We start from the raw sequence: 17,458 nt of genomic DNA on the forward strand, positions 1-17,458 counted from the left end.
CACAGCCTGAAATTTCTGTAATTAGCCAATATTGCATTTTGTTAAACTTGACTAGGGGAGGATGTTACTTTGTACTCTTACAAGTAATGCTCAGTTGGTTGAAATCTCTAAATGACAGGTTAATGGGTTTTGCTTGTACTGTAACTTCAGTCAGTAATAGACTGTCCATGGAACTATGCAACTCTGATTCATATCAGAATGCAGGATATTGAGTGAATAAGAAACATTTCACTTGTTTTGTATATTTGAGATGATATGAAATTTCAATATTTCTATAATATTTCTGATTTTAAACCTTTTAAAGCTGACTCTGAAATTGCAGGATCAAAAGGTAAACCACAGAGGCTATCACAGTTGCATCATCCTCCGGAAATACAGTATATTGTGGTCAGTTTATATTTCTATCTTGATAAGTTGCTCAGAAAAGTTTAAAGGGATTCTAGATTTTGTGCAATGTTATGAAATATTCTCTTACTTTATATGCATTCATCAGAAAAACAAAATGCTTGGTATAACAGGTTTTTTACTTTTCAGTTGCAAGCCGTCTGCAATAAATGTCCAAAAACTGATGCTTTAAAGAAACCAGAAAGGAATAATTGCATAATGGTTTCCCATTGCTTTGCTTGTGCATCACGTTCCTTAGGTGGATGTGCACAGTAAGTGTGAAACAAAGAACAATGAATTCAGAGCTGCGGTGTTTCCCCGAGGACCTTCTGTTCTCCCAGCAGCGTCTTTGAGCTGTAAATTGCCTTAGCGCAATCAGTAGGAGATTCCCTTACTTTAGTTAAAGTCACTAATGGCAAAATAATGTATTCAGTATCAGTATGTGACCTGAGTAAACAGTTGTTGTTTTGCTGCAGTGTCTCTCCATTGAAGTGAAATGGAAAACAGTTCAGCTGGCTTAATGCTCCACTCCACATTGAAGGCTGTGTACTAATGGATGACAAATTAAATTAGTCGTTCATTCCTGTTCTAATTGTCAGGCAACTGATTTTAGATGTGCAGATCTGAGATGGGCATTTGACTCAGGTGGCCCTTCTGTGCAAAAAATATATGCTCTTAACAAGGTTTATTAAGCTTTCTCAATGTATAGTGTAGTATATGTACAAGTCTATGTATTAAAGAGTGTGTACACATTTTTATTAGCGCACAGTCTACTGAGCACATAAATGTCAGTTTAACAACTGATGGCATTATAGCATCAGACTTCTCTCCCAGTGCTCGTTTTCTTGGCTGCAACCGATGCAGGGAATGGAGACCATGCTATAGGATCCAATCTAGTTAGCAAGCACAGGACTTCTGGAAACAAAGCTTCATGTAGAATGTTTGGTAAGAGCCTACAGGAATCTGTCCAGGATTTTATTTGGGAGAAGATTACATATTAGTCTATTCTAGACCTACTCTGAAAGTTCTAGTGTCATAACCCTCTTTATCCTTTTTATAGTTTGATTTCATTCCTGTCTCGGGTCCGAACAGGTAGTGTAGATCAGTGGGACTAGGCCTAAATTAGATCTCAATTAAACTTGAGTATTAAGTGTAAGTACTACATAATTGAACTTCCACACTATACAGCACTGTTCTCAAAACATTTTCATTTTTTAAAAGAACATATTCATATAACAATTCATCAATACAAGTAGCAATACGCCTGTGTAAAGCAAAACACACAAGTGTAACTTTGGATGTGTTTATGACATTGAATTACACACTGTCATATAATACAAATACTGTGCATTCAGGTGCATTAGAGTTAGTCTGACATTATTCGCTGCTCTAATTCTTCAGTGAACCATGTTTGTACTTTAATGCATCGAAGTACATACTGTAATAGTGGTTCCTGTGTCGATGCTGAACTTGAATAAAGATGTTTTTTTTTGCAATGAGGTCAGTAATTAAGGTCTGGCATTGTGTGGTGTAGATCCTTTCACTACAGGAAAGGCCAAACCATTTGATGAAGTGGCCTTAATGTCAAAGACACATGCATCAGTGTTTGTGTCTTGAATAAGCAGATCTATCACTTGGGTATTTTTTAAAGGCTAGAGGTTTTAAATGTATGTTACGCTCTATGTTTTGGAGACAAATTGGTGATTTTTTTCTTTTTACAACTGTTTTCTTTGGAACAATTGGAAATATTGTTTTGAGGTAAGTGCCACATATGTTTTAGATAGTAAATGATAATGTCATGTTTTGCCATCTTTACCATCTGTGAGGGCAGCGCATTTGATTTTCTAGTTTTTTTTTTTACGCAGTAGTATAATTCACAATGCTAAGTGCTATACTGTATGCCCATGTTTAAGACCCCAGTAATACCAATGTATTGTAAGCCTGGTGGAATAGAGCTTGTCAAGAAATGTATATGATCTCTCATAAAGATGATTCACATTTGGTGAGGAGATGTACAGTAATTGCCGCTTAGCTTGAGTAATACTGGAAAGGCAAGATTCCTGCGTGCACGTGTCCTTCTTGACATGTTCAGACACATATTCACTGTCCAGGAATATCCAGCGACTGGTAGGATTTCGAGTGCATGTACAGTGTTTGTATAGAACAGGCATCAAGAAATGTTAAAGCTGACTATAACTGGACCACACATGGCTGCAGAAGTAAGCATAGCTGTCAAAATACAGTTAGAACCAAGTAAATACAAAAATGCTTGAAATGATTCGGACAGTGCTATGTTATGATGTTCTTTATTCAAGTGAAGCTTAAAATAAAATGCTGTGTTATGATGTTATTAAACCTATAATTTACTGCTCCTGGATGTTTTTCTGAATCTGTGTTCAATTATGATGCCAGTAAGTCCTGGCTGACTGGCAGTGTGGTGCAATGTGGAGGACTGGGTTAGTCTAAGCCTCAGGACATTGTCGGAGAGGAAGTGTTGTATGTGCAGAGGTAATGAAGTGCTACACTCCAGGCAGGGAGTATTGAACTTGCATGTGAAGATGTGTCCGTTCAATCAGGGCTTTAACAAAACAACCTGCTGTGGGTTCTCTAATAAAGAACCTGAAAGGCAGAAACATTTGCCGTCTGGTCAACCAGATGGTAAACTCTTCTCAAGCTTGAATTCAAGATGAAAGTAGCCATTTCAGTGAAACCGTCTAGGGTTTTGAGTTGCTAAGTCTGTTCCCAATGTGGAGAAATGTTCTTCATTTTAAGCAATTGGCACTTGCTAGGAATGCTTTTTTTGGTGGAAAGACTACTTTTCCAAAATCTAAATATTATTAACTAAATAAAAGGCTTCATTTTTGTATGTTTTTTTTAGAATGTAAATAATTTATCTAAAAACGTTTTAAATACTCTTTCACTCTATTATAAAAGTGGTGTTTCATGGCCCAGAGATAATGTTTTGGAGTTCTGCGCAGTATTTGCTTAGTAGTTTATTTATAGAAAATAAACAATGCTAATAATTCACAACTAAACACAAATCAATATTCTTAAAATGATGAAAGATTTTTGAAATTGTTCTTTTAACTTTTGAGCTCAGAAGAATTGCAAACCCTTGTAGTGAAAACGAAGATGAAAGCAGAATTTGAATTCAAATCTAGCACCTTTTTTATCTGTTACGTTAAAAGTGGTTGGCTGAAATTGAGTTCCTGTACTCAATTTCAGTTAACTTGCGCAGAACCACCACCACTTCCTGGCAGAGCTTCTGCATTGCTAGCTAAGGATCTAATGAAGAAAACCCGTAAGTTACTAACTCTGCTATTAAGAGCTTTTAAAATGTCTTTTTTTCTTGAAAATATGTGATTTTCTTAATTGTCTTGGTAGATGTTACTTAATATCAAGACAGAGAAGAAAAAATATTTTTTAAACAATATAGAGTATTCTATATTCAAGGGGTACTATTTAGTGATCTTTATAAACTATGTTTTCAAATTTTAATTAATAAATAAGTTTGTTTTTCCTGACGTGAAATTCTCATTTCTTGCAATACTCTATATTTACATTGAAATGTATGAAATAATAAATATATATAGCATGAAGACAAGTTGAGTAAAGTAATCACATTCAGAATTTCGATCTGAATTTGGAGTTTTGTATATGATATGCGTAGGGACGTATTTGGTCCACTGGGCAGTGCTGTGAGTGTGTTCTGGTCAGCCAGAGTAATTGATTTCCTGGCACTGGAAAAGGAAATGGGGGGGAGGGGGGCAGAGCAGCTCGCTGGCTGTACAGCGCTGATAAGATGCACAAAAACAGTGATTGTAAAATTTTACAGGCAAAACAATGAGCTGTACTTTGTTTTGTACAATGGTCTGGAACCAGTTCGTACCACAAATACCTTAGCAGGGGCTCAAATGGAAAATAAAAAACGACAGGTTGTGACGGCCGACTGGGAGATTTCGTTCTGCTGAGAGGAAATGTTCTGGGTGTACGCGAGCTACCGTGCAAGTCGTGTCACTGTAATGAGGACAAAAAGGCAAAACAGGGCTTTGTGAGCAAAATATCAGCTGACTGGTCAAAAAATGATGAAACAATCTGTGCCCAAATATTTGGTGATATATTATTTACTATCAGCATTTATATTTATAAAACATATATATATAGCATTTATACTTTGAACTGTAGAGGAGACTTGTGGGATATTGCGACAAGTATTCTTATGAAAGTTGAAGGATATGACATCACAAAGTGTCTGAAATTAGACAACCCCCCTTATAACCAGCTTGGCTTCCTTCAAATTGCCAATATTTAAAACCACTAATAAGCACTGCTGTGGGCCTGCACATTGCAGCAATTTGTTTTTATATGTACCTCTAACACTAACTCAGAGTAACATACTAATCAGTAATAAACAGAAAGCACATTTAATTTATATACCAAAACAGAAATGAAAGGCTTGTATAAACAAATGCAAGTGATTTCAACATCAGAACGTTTTATCTGAAATGTTTCTTCTGGCAGATTCCTAAACTTAATTTTACCTTTTTTTTCCACAAAAAATGTTGTGATGTTATAAAGCTTTATGAATCTGAAAGAGACAATATGAAATGCCATATTAACTGGTAGTTCAATGAATAGATAATCTGTTGAAAGAGGCCATGTTGTAAAACATCCAACTAATGTATCATTCAGAGCCAGCGTTCTGTAAAACACAGACCCCTGTTAGATACAAGTCTGTTTAATGTTTAAAAATGCTTGCCAAAGTCAGAGACTTGCAAATTAAAACTAGTAAACAGAGGTGGTTTGTCTAATTTTAAAATGCCTCCTACAACCCAGAACAACAGCCTGGACGAGCTGAGATTCTTTGTTTGGAGAGTAGTACACTGGTGTTTTTGATATTTTGGTTCTCTTCTTTGGATCCTCCTGTCTAGAGATATCAGACTCAGTAGTTATTCTTAAATGTAAATTAAATGACTCATTGCCTGTTCAAGCCTCCGACATGATTGCTCATTATCCAGTTAGTATCCATTGCTATAATGTGTCTCGGCATGAAAATGTTCAGAATGACACAATACTGTTATTATTGAGGTATGCTTTATTCTCAAGGATAGGATATTTTACCCAAATGAAATCAAATAGCTCTTTCAGTGTCTACCAGGGAAATAATTGCAGTGTTTATTTGCTCTGAAACAGATTTCATTTAATTGGATTTATTTCTTGTTAAAATAATTATATAAGCATAATCGTACTGTAGATGTGAACATTTTTAATCACGTTCACTGAGTACCCGTTATTTAGTCACAGCATTTTTGATACATATACAGAACATCATTCTTGTTCTGTATTTTAAACTTAAATATTAAGATCTGAGTTACTTTAAAAAAAGTTTGGATTAAATTGAAGTTTCATAAAAGCAACTACAGTACATTCGAGTTATAGCCTCCTTTTAAACTTACTAAACTCAACCAGTTTTTCCACAGTTTGAATCTGATCTGAGAAAGGGTATTATGATAGGAAATATCTGGCAGATTGTACTGTATTTAAAAATGTAGCAGTTCTGACATCCCACTCCCTGCTGTTTCATGGCGTGAGGTCATCTCTATCAAGAGCCAGAATCCCGAACCACTAGAGAAGAATTTAAATAAACAACAGATTTTTCTAGGTCTTATGTGAAAAGACTGACATAATGCATTACATCATTTATATTTTAACAATAACACCTATATTTCACAATAATTAACAATAGACATATATTTTAGAATCAACAGCATGATTTTGCTGCTTCTTTCCTCTGTGAAAGAGAAATCATGCCTTACTTCCAAAGTAAACAGATAAACAGAATATACTGTACAGCAATGTCACATTTGTGTCATTGAATATACAGCAATGTCACAATGTCTACTTTTTAACAGTTTTAACTTAGAAATGAGTGCTGTCTTATTTATTTTGAGTCCGATGCCACTAGTGCTCTAACTCAACAGTCTGTTTTGCAGGCAAGAACAGTGTTTCCAGACAGGAAGTTTAATTATGTGATGGCTGATGTTGATCAGCACATCCTGTTATCTTGCCAGCTGACTTTGTTTTGTTGTGTAACATTGGTGATACAGCAGCTGAGGCCAATACTCACACTGTGTTTCTGCAAAGGAACAAGTAATAGGTTTATTCCATGCTGAAAAGAGTAGAAAGATAACACAACGTTTTGGCCGTGGAGTCTTCTTCATGTGAGACCTTCTTCGGTTGACACCTGAAGAAGGCTCCACGGCCGAAACGTGTTTTCTTTCTTCTCTTTTCAGCATGGAATAAACCTATTACTTGTTCCTTTGAAGACTACGCATGGTGACGCAGCTCCCCACCTGAACTGTGTATTTCTGTATATGTTATACACTTGTAAAAACTACGTGTGATAATAGATACAAAATATAAGAAGAAGACCAGAGATTAAATGAATGGAATTAGAAGAACTAAATTTTAGAAATATTATGTTATAACTTGGATTTTTTTCTGATATGTTATGAAAACAAGTCTGAGTTTGATTACATACCGGTTTTTACAGCTAAAGAGAGGTGTTTCAAGTGCTCCTTTAAAAAAATCTTAGGATGCAAATCTAAATATTAGTGTCATACCCAGCTTCGCCTTCTGGCAGTTATTTGGCCATAATTAGTCTGTCTTGTGTTTTCCGACAAGTCCAGAGTAATTAAAGATCTACATGATATGAGTGCTCACCGTACACCACTGCATACCAATGAGCATGAAATCAGTTTTGCACCATATGCTTTCTAGTCATTTTAACACCTGTGTAGTTAATAGGTAAGATAATTACTTATAGGTGAGATACTTATCAGCTCTTGCTTTCTAGAATTTGTGTAGCAGGTACACAGGCAACTCTGTGTCAGATGTTGTCAGCTTTCTTATAAGTAAAGTAATTTAACATCCTGCCATTTTTCTGATGCCCCTCTGTACATAATTATTTAGAAAGCTTGAATACCATCCCTGGATGACACAAACCCACATAGGAAGGGAACTGATTAGCTAGCAGTCTTGTATGTTACAGTACAAATATGTTGTAAAATGATCAGAGAAAAAATAGTTAGAAACATCTACTGAGTGAGGATGTCTTGATTGAAGAGACATTTTGTTAACTAATAACATTTTTCTCTGTTAATACAACATCCAAATGAGTGACAATCACACAAACACCATTAACTATAGATAATTAAATTTTAAGATATGATTTTAATTTTATGTTATTTATACTTTCAGAATTTTTCAGTAAATATGTAGAAAAATAAAGTGTTTCAAATAGCTATCAATGTCTATGCGACAATAACCAATATATAGGGAAGATACAGGTTCGACTATCATAATTGGAGAATATTTTATGTACTGGTAGTTCAAAGCTTTTGTGCATGGTCTACTTTGTTATTATTAACATTTTTGTTTCTATTTCTGAGTTAATTTTGAAGTCACAGTCCAGCTGCTGTGCTCTGCAACAAATATTAAAAGTTAGTGTCTCAAAAGTGAGACAAAAATATCACTTTAGAGATGCCATGTAGTCTACTTCAGTTATAGTGTTAGTGTTGCACAATTGGCCACCAAGAAGAAAACCACAACACAGATGTGTGAGGACCTCAGTATCAGACATCCAGTTCTGCAGCTGTAACTCCTGAATATCCTTCTCACTAGTTGTTGCATTTGTGAAGTCCTTAGAGTTTTCTTTGCAGAAAGACGTAGTCAGAATGTGCTTCCTTGTTTGCATCTGAGTAATGTTGTGTTTTTTGTTCCCATGTGATTACTGTGATTAGACCAGGGAAACTTGCATCTGGCTGTCTTTTGTGATGTTTGCTGTGCTTGTACACATGGAGCCAATAAATGTGGGTGATTTCAGTTGCTAAACTATGTTCTAAGCCATCAGAAAAGCACTCATTCCTGTTGTTTTTCTGTGATGTTAAACCAAGCTCATTAAAGATAAGATCACTTTATTGGCCATATACAATTTCTTGTTTTAGGAATTTGTCTTTTCTAGTACCCCAACTTGCTCTCCATGAGACACACAGGACAGGGAGAGAAACTAGGGCTCAGCCACTTATGCAGCACCCCTGGAGCAGTTAGGGTGAAGGGCCTTGCTCAGGGGCCCAATGGAGTAGGATTCCTCTGCTGAGTGCAGGATGTGAACCAGCAACCTTCCAGCCACAGACACAGATCCTTAGTCACAGAGCCACCACACCCCCCTAAGGCACTCTTTACAAGGAGCAGTAGTGATGTTCTGGGCTTACACACACTCGGTACGGCACCATGTAGTGGGCAGGGTGCTGCACTTCAGTGTGGATGAAGAGGATCCCTAGAATATGAATTCCTATGCTATAAAAGGCACCATATACTGTACATACAAATAATTATAAATTACATAAAAAACCTCAGCATAACTAGGGGATGATTCTGAGGCAAGAAACAAGTACAAAATATAAAAAGGCCTTCAGAGAATTAAAACAAGGAACCAAGGAGTGAAAATGTATGCAATAACTACTCCAGGGTGGCTTAACATAGATACTTCTCCATCTCTTTTTTGTTTCTTGTACTCATTGGATTGCACAGTATGTTCGTCACTGGCCTTGTAAAGGAGCTGTTGATTTTCATGTACAGTAGTTACTGTACCTATTGTATACTGTATACTTTCATTCCTTGTGTTATTTATTATATATTTCTCATATTTGTGGGTGGTGTGGTGGCTCTGTAGCTAAGGATCTGTGCCTGTGGCTGGAAGGTTGCTGGTTTAAATCCTGTGGCTGGCAGAGGAATCCTACTCTTAACTCCAACTGCTCCAGGGGTGCTATACAATGGCTGACCCTCCGCTCTGACCCCAAGCTTCTCTCTCCCTGTCTGTGTGTCTCATGGAGAACAAGCTGGAGTCTGTGAAAAGACAAATTCCTAATGCAAGAAATTGTATATGGCTTATAAAGTTATCTTATCATATCCAGCAGTGCCTCTTTGCTTTATTTGAGAGTCCCTTTCTGTGACTTTAAAACATTAATTACTGGTCAAGAGCATTTAATTATAATTGATGAATTTTGACAAAAATTCTACTGTACCGAAATCTGCTGATTTGCCACCTCATTCTATCACATGCAAGTTTGACCTCATACTGTATATTCGGCTTCCCCTCTTGTAAATTGGTTCCTTTATTTTTTCTATTATAAAGGGTGCTACGGGAAACACTTGCCTCTGAAACAATCAGTGTCATATAAACCTACAGAACCTCTGTGTAGGTCATTGTTTTGTGATGAAAAGATTAAAACAGAAGAAAAAAAACAGAAAAAAATAGCTTTTACTTCCACTGATGATCACAAATATAAAATAAAAAAGGCCTTCATAGAATTAAAACAAGGATTTAAGAAGTCATGTTTTACGCTATAACTACTCAAATATAGTTTAAGACAGATCATTCTTTCATCTATTTTATGTTATTGTATCATTAGCTCAGGGGACAGTATTGAGGGAAACTGCTCTTCGCTAGATCACACTGATGAGCCTGGTAATGAGGGAGATTACCAGACAGGTTAGAAGGTCTGAATGAGCTCCTGTCAAATGCAAATGTTCCTATTTATGTTATTGGTAAAATGTCCAGTAGGCAATGAACGAATAACATCTTGTTAATCTGCTTCTCTGCATTTCCAGTACCCACCCGCTAATTTCCACAGAGAAGAAAGGCTGAACCAGCTTGAGCTTGAAATCGCTCTATCACAGTGTCCTTGTTAAAGCAGGCAAGGTAGTGCCTGGAGAGCTGTGACTGCATTCTGATAAAAGAAACTGGTGCTGAGGCTGCAAATGAGCTGAGGTGTCATAAGCGCCACTGTGCTGCCTCTGTTCTCTGTCTTCACCAGCACTGTGGGCAGGAGCATGACGTGAGTGACTCCAATCTCCGGATACAATAGGAATGAGAACATTGTCCTAGTGCCCACTTTCTCAGCTGGCAATTTTTCTTAAAGCTCTTCCCAGACTATTAACTGCAGATGGGCCAGTGGCACAGCCTAATCTAAAATGCTTTACTCTTTTTTGTCAAGGAACGAAACCGCTAATCAGTCACTTTTACTTGTAGTATTTAACTTATGTACAGTATGGTTTTAGTATCGCCTCCTAAAACAGTACAGAATATCCTCCCAAACAACCCCCAAAAAACTGGTAAGGTGCTCCTAAAATGTCAATTACACCTGCAATGTGCTGGAAATTTCTGGACATTCACAGAGGTCAGCTTAGTGGAAATATGAAATTTTTCAGTGGTTGTCTCACAAGACAGGAAGAGTCTATCCCTTTGACTCAAGTTTGTCTTCAAGTCCCAGTTCCACTTTCTGTTGGTGGTTTGTGTTTCATGTCAGTTCCTGTCAATAAACCCTCAAGTCAGAACTGACACATTAGTCAGATGTGGTGCTGCCTTCAGTGACTCACCACAGGCTTGTACACCAGTAAACACATCAGGCTCCATTCCCAAAGAACACCAATGAACGGCCTGATTGGCAATTACTTTACAGTCCTCAGGAGTCACGGGAAACTGTGCCATTTCAGCTCCTTTAGGGAGAATGGGTCTCTAATGGGTGGCAAGGTGATGCAGTGGTTAGCATTGCTGTGGCCCTGGGCTCAATTCCAGACCTGTGGTGCTGTCTGTGTTGAGTTTGTACGTTCTCTGTGTTTGTGTGGGTTTCCTCTGGGTGCTCTGGTTTCCTCCCACAATCCAGGGAGAACCTGTTAGGTTCACTGGCTTCTGGGAAAACTGGCCCTGGTGCGTGTCTGAGTGTGCCCTGCATGCACTAACGAGGAACATACTGTTCTCTAATATTTTAGTAGGGCATGTTATTTGTTATTTTAATAAATGTGTTGAAAGTACTACAGTATTAAGTTATGTTTATGTTGTTCTGGAAAGAAAATTGTAGAAACTGGACTATAGAGCATAAATATAATAAGATTTAAAGAATTGATTATAGCTAAATCATGATTGTGGTTGATTGACATTGGTAGTTGTTCTCCTAGACAAGAAATTCATTTTAACTAAAAGAAAGAACCGCAAGTTCCCAATCTTGCTTCTCAACGGTCAAACAGTTTTTGAACAAGTAAAAAAAAAGTGCATTTCAAATGGTTGAAGTGAAAATACGTACTGTATTGGTTGCACGTCGCATATTAAGCTGATTTATGTTTTGGAATGTTTAGTTTATAAAACACGTTGTAACGGTAAATAAATGCAGCTATCGCGTGTAATTACCTTTCAAAGCAGTTTCGAATATAGTGTTTGACATGTGGATAGGCGCTGTTTAACGATGAAACAGGACCAAGTGCGAAGCGGTCACAGAGCACGACCCCGGGGACGGTGCAGTTCACTGGAAAGCCTACAGCAGGTACTGTACTCCAGTGTCTGATCAAGGGGTTATTCAAGACGAGCTGCAAGCTCATCAGGTCACAGCAGAGAAATCCTGTCTTGTCTTTAAATAAACCTGGGTCAATTTCAGCTCTTTTTTTACACCGGGAATTGGAGAATTTCGAAATAATGCAAAACAAAACACTTGCAAAAGTGTATCAAAAAGGAACGGTCATCAAACTTGTATTAATCCAGTCACTTTTGTATTCACTCCTTTTGAACCTACGTTGATAAATCTGTTTAAATAAAACGAGAAGACGCTATTTGGTTCAGTATTTAGGTAGGAAATTAATCAAAGGACTGCAGCCGGCTATTATGTGAAAGAAGCGGGATATCGGGTTCAACAGCAGGGCTAGGGTAGCTTGTTCCACACTCCCACAGCCCTTTTTATTCAGCAAATGTTTTTAATTTATTTTTTATGCTTTCGATTTCATGGATTTTACAGGTGAACGGGGAAATCAACATTTCTTCGCCATATCTATCATTTTCCAGCAAATTAGGAAAGGACAATGCGTTACACCTAATTCAGTCTTAGATTTCTTTTCACGAGCGTTTCTACACATTTTCAAAGATAGGAAATCACAAACACATTCAATGTTTAATAACTACTTAAAACAATGTTATGATGTTAGAATATACATTGTGTAATTTGTAAATTGCCTTGAAATAATAATGTAGTTAGTATGCTCCTTAACATTATAGACGGAATAGTGTAGCTGCAGAATAACCCAACATAGTCTGGATCACGTTTGTTAAATGACAATTTTATTTCCATGTAGTTAACCACTTGGCTGGTCGGTGGTCGGGCAGTGCGATATTTTGCGATACGAGCTGCTATTTTGAGCGCGCCTCACGCCTTACAGTAATCGAGAGCTGGGGAACGCGAGCGTGACGCCCTGAAACGCAACCGTAGCGTCACAGACATCACCTGGTTGCGGTTCGGGCAGGCTCTCCTCCCGCCGAGGAGCCGAGAGGAGACGGGCGCTCTGCGTGCGCGAATGTGCTCTCCATGAACCGACAGCTTGTTTCCTGTTGGTCGTGGTGCTGCTCTTTCTCCGTCAGTTTTGAGCGGTGTGGGAGGAGACAGTGCTCTGATTGAGCCTTCCCCGGAGACGCCGGAGCGGCTGTGGCCGTGAGATCACATCCTCGGATTACAGCAGCCAGCGAGTGCGCCGTGCGTGGTACCCAGATTACAGCCCTGAAAGAGACGGTTTCCGATTTTCTGGGATTGTCTGAAACGCTTATCTCACGAAAACCGGGTTCCTCAAACGGTGGACCGTCCGCTCGCCACATCGAAACATGGGCTGCAGTTAGCGGTTTGCTTCCAGATTCCTGGGTTGCGCTTGCCTGCTGTCGGCTGGAATTGCCCCTCGGTTGTACCACCGCAATCGAGCCATCGCGCAAACTACAATGTGGGGGAGAGTCGCCTCTGATTACGAAGATGGCTTTGATAACTACAAAGCAGGTAAAGTTTTTATTTCTAAAAATAATTCTTAAGAAGGTCATTGTGGCAGGATTGGGTTTCTGAAATTAATGCATTTTAATCGACATTTAAATGTACCGCATACTGTACTCGGACCTTAAATATGGAGTTTTATCAGAGTATACTGAAGTTGTTGCAGTGATAATACTTTGAATGCTAATCTGTGATTTTAGGAACAAAACGCGGATAAATCATCGTGGTGTAAACCCTTTCAGAATTCCCTAAGTATCGGCAGATAATTTTAAGCATGCCTGCTGTCCGTGCAGCTCAGCCTGTAACAGGGAACGCGTACTCGGTGTAATAATGTAGCTGGCCTGCGTCAGAGTGGAGCCGATGGGGAGACGTGGTGTGGGTCGCGGTGCTGTGTGAAGCCAGAGGCTGTGTGAGTCCTCACGGGCTCACATCTGCTGCCACGTGAATGTTAGCCACTGTTTCTTTGAGAGAAGTGATGATGCATTTTGTTGCGGCTCGGGCAGCAGTGTTTCTTTGAGAGAAGTAATGATGCATTTTGTTGCGGCTCGGGCAGCAGTGTTTCTTTGAGAGAAGTGATGATGCATTTTGTTGCGGCTCGGACAGCCCGTCACAGTCCGTCCGGCGACGCGTGTTCTTTGTCTGCAGGCTGTGACAGGGAGCGCGCCTGTCGCTATCGACAGCAAAAGACATGGGGCGTTTTACGTGTTAAATACGTGCAGAACGCATGCTTTAAATGTATGGGACTGAGGATACGCTTACAGAGCAATATAAAATGCTCGCTATGGTAAATTTATTATTGGGGCACTAATTATTTATTTTATGTAATAAATAAATGGTTTAAATGAAGATCTCTTAGCGGGGCTTCGATTTTATTTTACTTCAGAACACGAGAAAACTTGACGCTGAATTTCCATCTTCAACTGGCACACAAGCAGGCCTCTGTTACTTTCAGTTTGAGTTGTGTGTGGAAATCACCGTTGACTATTTCAGTCTCTTTATTTAGATGGCACCTTGAAATTAATGAGACCAGCAGAAAGAGTCCACAGACACCCTCGTGTTATTTACTCTGTTTATTTGAACTGCAGTGGGTTGTGCTTGTTGATCAGTATTTAAGTCTTTACAATGTATGCTTTTTAAATTAACTAATGTTTTTTCTTTACAAATATATAGGGGACTCCAAATCACAGATACTTAAGTGAAATAAGCTAGGTTTCAGTGTTAATATTCAATGTTAGGTTTTGATCATCTAAAACCTAGCTCTTAAGATAGTACCTTCAGGCCCTTTTAAACTTGATCTTCAAATGATTTTTTTGGGGATTACCAATAAAACCAAGACTAGACTAGTTTTCACACAGCACTAAGGACTGATGTTTTTTTAAATAAGTGCTATTATAATAAATAGTATAGTAGTAAAAGTGACAGTGTTGTTTTTACAGTCAGTTGCACCATATGTGTAGTTAATCATTTATCAACTATTCTTGCACAGCTAGATTTAATTTGAGCGCTTTGCAGTTTTCAGGTGGTAAAATGTGTTGCTTGACATGAGGTGAAACATAAGCTGGAGGAATATTTTATGAAGGTTTCTGTGTTTTAGTTGGTTCATTTTATATCACCGCAGAATGAAGTGTTGGACACAAGTATTGGCTGCAGCCATGTCGTTCTTGCTTTTGACTAGCTGTGCTGATCAGGGAATGAAGTCCAGCCCCCCGGGTCGAAAGGGCGAAGGGGAGAGGGTCATTTCTGAGTAGAGGAAACCAACGTTATTTTTGTGATGACTTAAAATTAGTATTCCTGTTAAAAGTCGAAATAGGGCTGCACTGCGTTCACAAAAAATGTTTGTAATACTTGTATTGACTTGAGAAAAATGATCTTTTTTTACAGCAAGTTTTCTGATGACTGTTTCTGTACGTCTTCTACAGCGCATGCTAAGAGCCCCTGTTAGAGATGCTGCAGGTGACAGACTTTGTTGGGATGGGCTGTACAGTATGTGTGTGTCCTGGGGGAGGTGATTAGGGTGAGATGGCTTAATCCTCCTGCCCTTATTTTCATCAGCCCTGAGCTACAGCCAGCAAAGTATCAGTCACTAATAATCAAGGCCACACTGTCTCCACACCAAGAGACTTTGTGAAATGCTCAGAAAGCCTTTCCTCTGATTAAGCATGCTCAGACTATAGTATCTCTGGCACATTGCTTGGAGGACAGTTTACATATTCAGATCTGAGCTCTGTCTCCCAGACGTCTCATCATGTCACTGTGAAGAATTCAGAATGTAAGGACACGAGAAAGATTGCAGACAAGAGGAAGTAATGCTGCTCTTCCAATTTGTACAGTTGCTTGTAATTAAGTGATCGGTGGAAGACATCTAGCTTTTTCTTGAAATAAGCCTCTTGTTCTCACTTTCAAATTCTCGTCCCACCTGTAGCTTGCGTTTGTGTTCTCTGGCTTTTGTTTCACTTCCGATTCTTAAGTGGATTTTGCTGATGTTGTTGGGGATTTTGAATACTGGAATTAGGTCTCCATGCAGTCTTCTCTGTTCAGAGCTAAACAGGTTCAGGTGAGGTGACAGCAGGGAACTGGGTCATTGTGTGAGCTGTAAAGGAACATGAAGAAGTTGGACCTATGGAGAAGAATCCTGTACACCACACCCACACCCTAACCCTTTCTGGACTCGTGCTTGAGTACAGTAGGCTGTAGTTCTGTTGTCCTCCATCATGTACAGTATAGTAACACTTTCTGACTATTAAATAAAGCATTTTGGAATAAGTGAAACTACTTTGTGTTTGACTGTGTCTGGCATTTTGGAATTTCAGTCTCTGCTTTTAAAAAAATATCACTAAAGATCAGTTAAATGTAGGAGTGTGCCATGCATGTTTTCTTTTTCAGTTAGGAGATTTTCAGAAGAAAAAGTTCAGTAAATGTATTTGCCTGATGTAGATCTGGAAATCCAGTGGCTGCAACAAACAGCACAGCTGGATGACATTAGAAAAGTTAGCAAGTCCCAGTGTCTGCTTGGCACAAGCAAAGCTAATTTGAGCAACCAATTTCAAATGGATTTCCAGCTCAAACCAGATTAGAAGATGAAAGGGGGCTGAGAGTCTGGAGCACCTCCACAGGAAGTGTGATGGGGGGTTACTCTTAACTAACCCAGTTTAGTGTAGACTGCAGTGGGGAGAACATGTGCACATGTGAGACATGGGTCTTGAAGCAGTTCCTTAGGCCCTTGAAGGAAAGTGATTCTGTTTAAAATCTGTGCTTCTGTTGTTTTCATGATTGGTATGTACTGATATGCATGTTCACTAGATCAATAATATTGAGTAGTATACACGAAACATAATCCTGCTGATGATTGTTTTAATTAAGATGTTCTCTATGGCTTGCTCCTACCTAGAACAGGATCATATATGTACATCAGAGCACTGTTTTAATTTACACAAAACACATTGTACAATAGAACTTGTCATTTTGAATTGACATTCTGTTGTCTCTTCTTTTTTTAGAAATCATTTGATCATTTTTCTTTTCTTTTTTTATTGTCAAATAGTGATTTAGGCAAATAGATTTAAATGTATTTTTGCTTCAAGGGAAGTTTTTGTTATTGTGCTTCCATTACTCTCAACAGAAATTTCCTGTTTATTATTACTCGTACAGACAGTGAAAAGAGGATTTTTATTTTGAAGTTTGAATTGTAAAAAAAGAAATGTGGGAAGATATTGCTCTTGAAAGGGGATGTTCATGTGCTTCCTCAATTTTTGCAGAGTGACCATCCCATGAAAGAAACTGATCCGCTTACTCATTTGTGTTGTGTTAGTGTGTTGAACATTTTTGTATGCTGCTCTGTGTGTACTAATGGGGGAGGGAGAACAAAGCAGGACATGTCTCTTTGGAGTGACTTTTTGCCACTCAGTTGCTATTTTGTAAGCTTTTGTTCTTGGCCGTGCAGACAGAAGCCTTGAAGTTTTACTGCGGCTGGTTAGAGTTGATCCTTTGTAATTACCCAGTAAGCTGGCCAGTCAGATGGTAGACGCTACCGTCTGTCAAGTAAGAGATCCTTAATTTCCATTAAGATTATTGTTGAGTACTGCCTGTTCGAGCCGAGTAAAGAAACTGTTCATAAGGAAACTGCTGCTGTTTTAAAATATCACTCTGGACTCCATATACAGTATAGCTGCTGTGCCTCCTACCAAAGGAGAAAATCGTGTCTTCAGGAATCTAACTGA

General features: G+C 38.5%; 1 protein-coding gene across 2 annotated transcripts in view; it reads left to right on the plus strand.

Annotated features, from left to right (window-relative positions):
* The first annotated feature begins 3,609 nt into the window (after positions 1 to 3,609).
* Positions 3,610 to 17,458, plus strand: part of cep85l (centrosomal protein 85L) — an 86,538-nt gene continuing 72,689 nt past the window's right edge. The window contains exon 1 of one of the 2 annotated variants that reach the window (XM_088627026.1): positions 3,610 to 3,685. In XM_088627026.1, the coding sequence (XP_088483152.1) occupies positions 3,673 to 3,685 (13 nt within the window). In that variant the 5' untranslated portion in view covers positions 3,610 to 3,672. Of the gene's footprint in view, positions 3,686 to 12,737; positions 13,251 to 17,458 lie in introns of those variants that run through there. The other variant, XM_088627027.1, reaches the window with a different exon arrangement.

The sequence above is a fragment of the Lepisosteus platostomus genome, chromosome 3 (genome assembly GCF_059453375.1).
Source record: "Lepisosteus platostomus isolate fLepPlt1 chromosome 3, fLepPlt1.hap1, whole genome shotgun sequence".
NCBI classification, from domain to species: domain Eukaryota; kingdom Metazoa; phylum Chordata; class Actinopteri; order Semionotiformes; family Lepisosteidae; genus Lepisosteus; species Lepisosteus platostomus.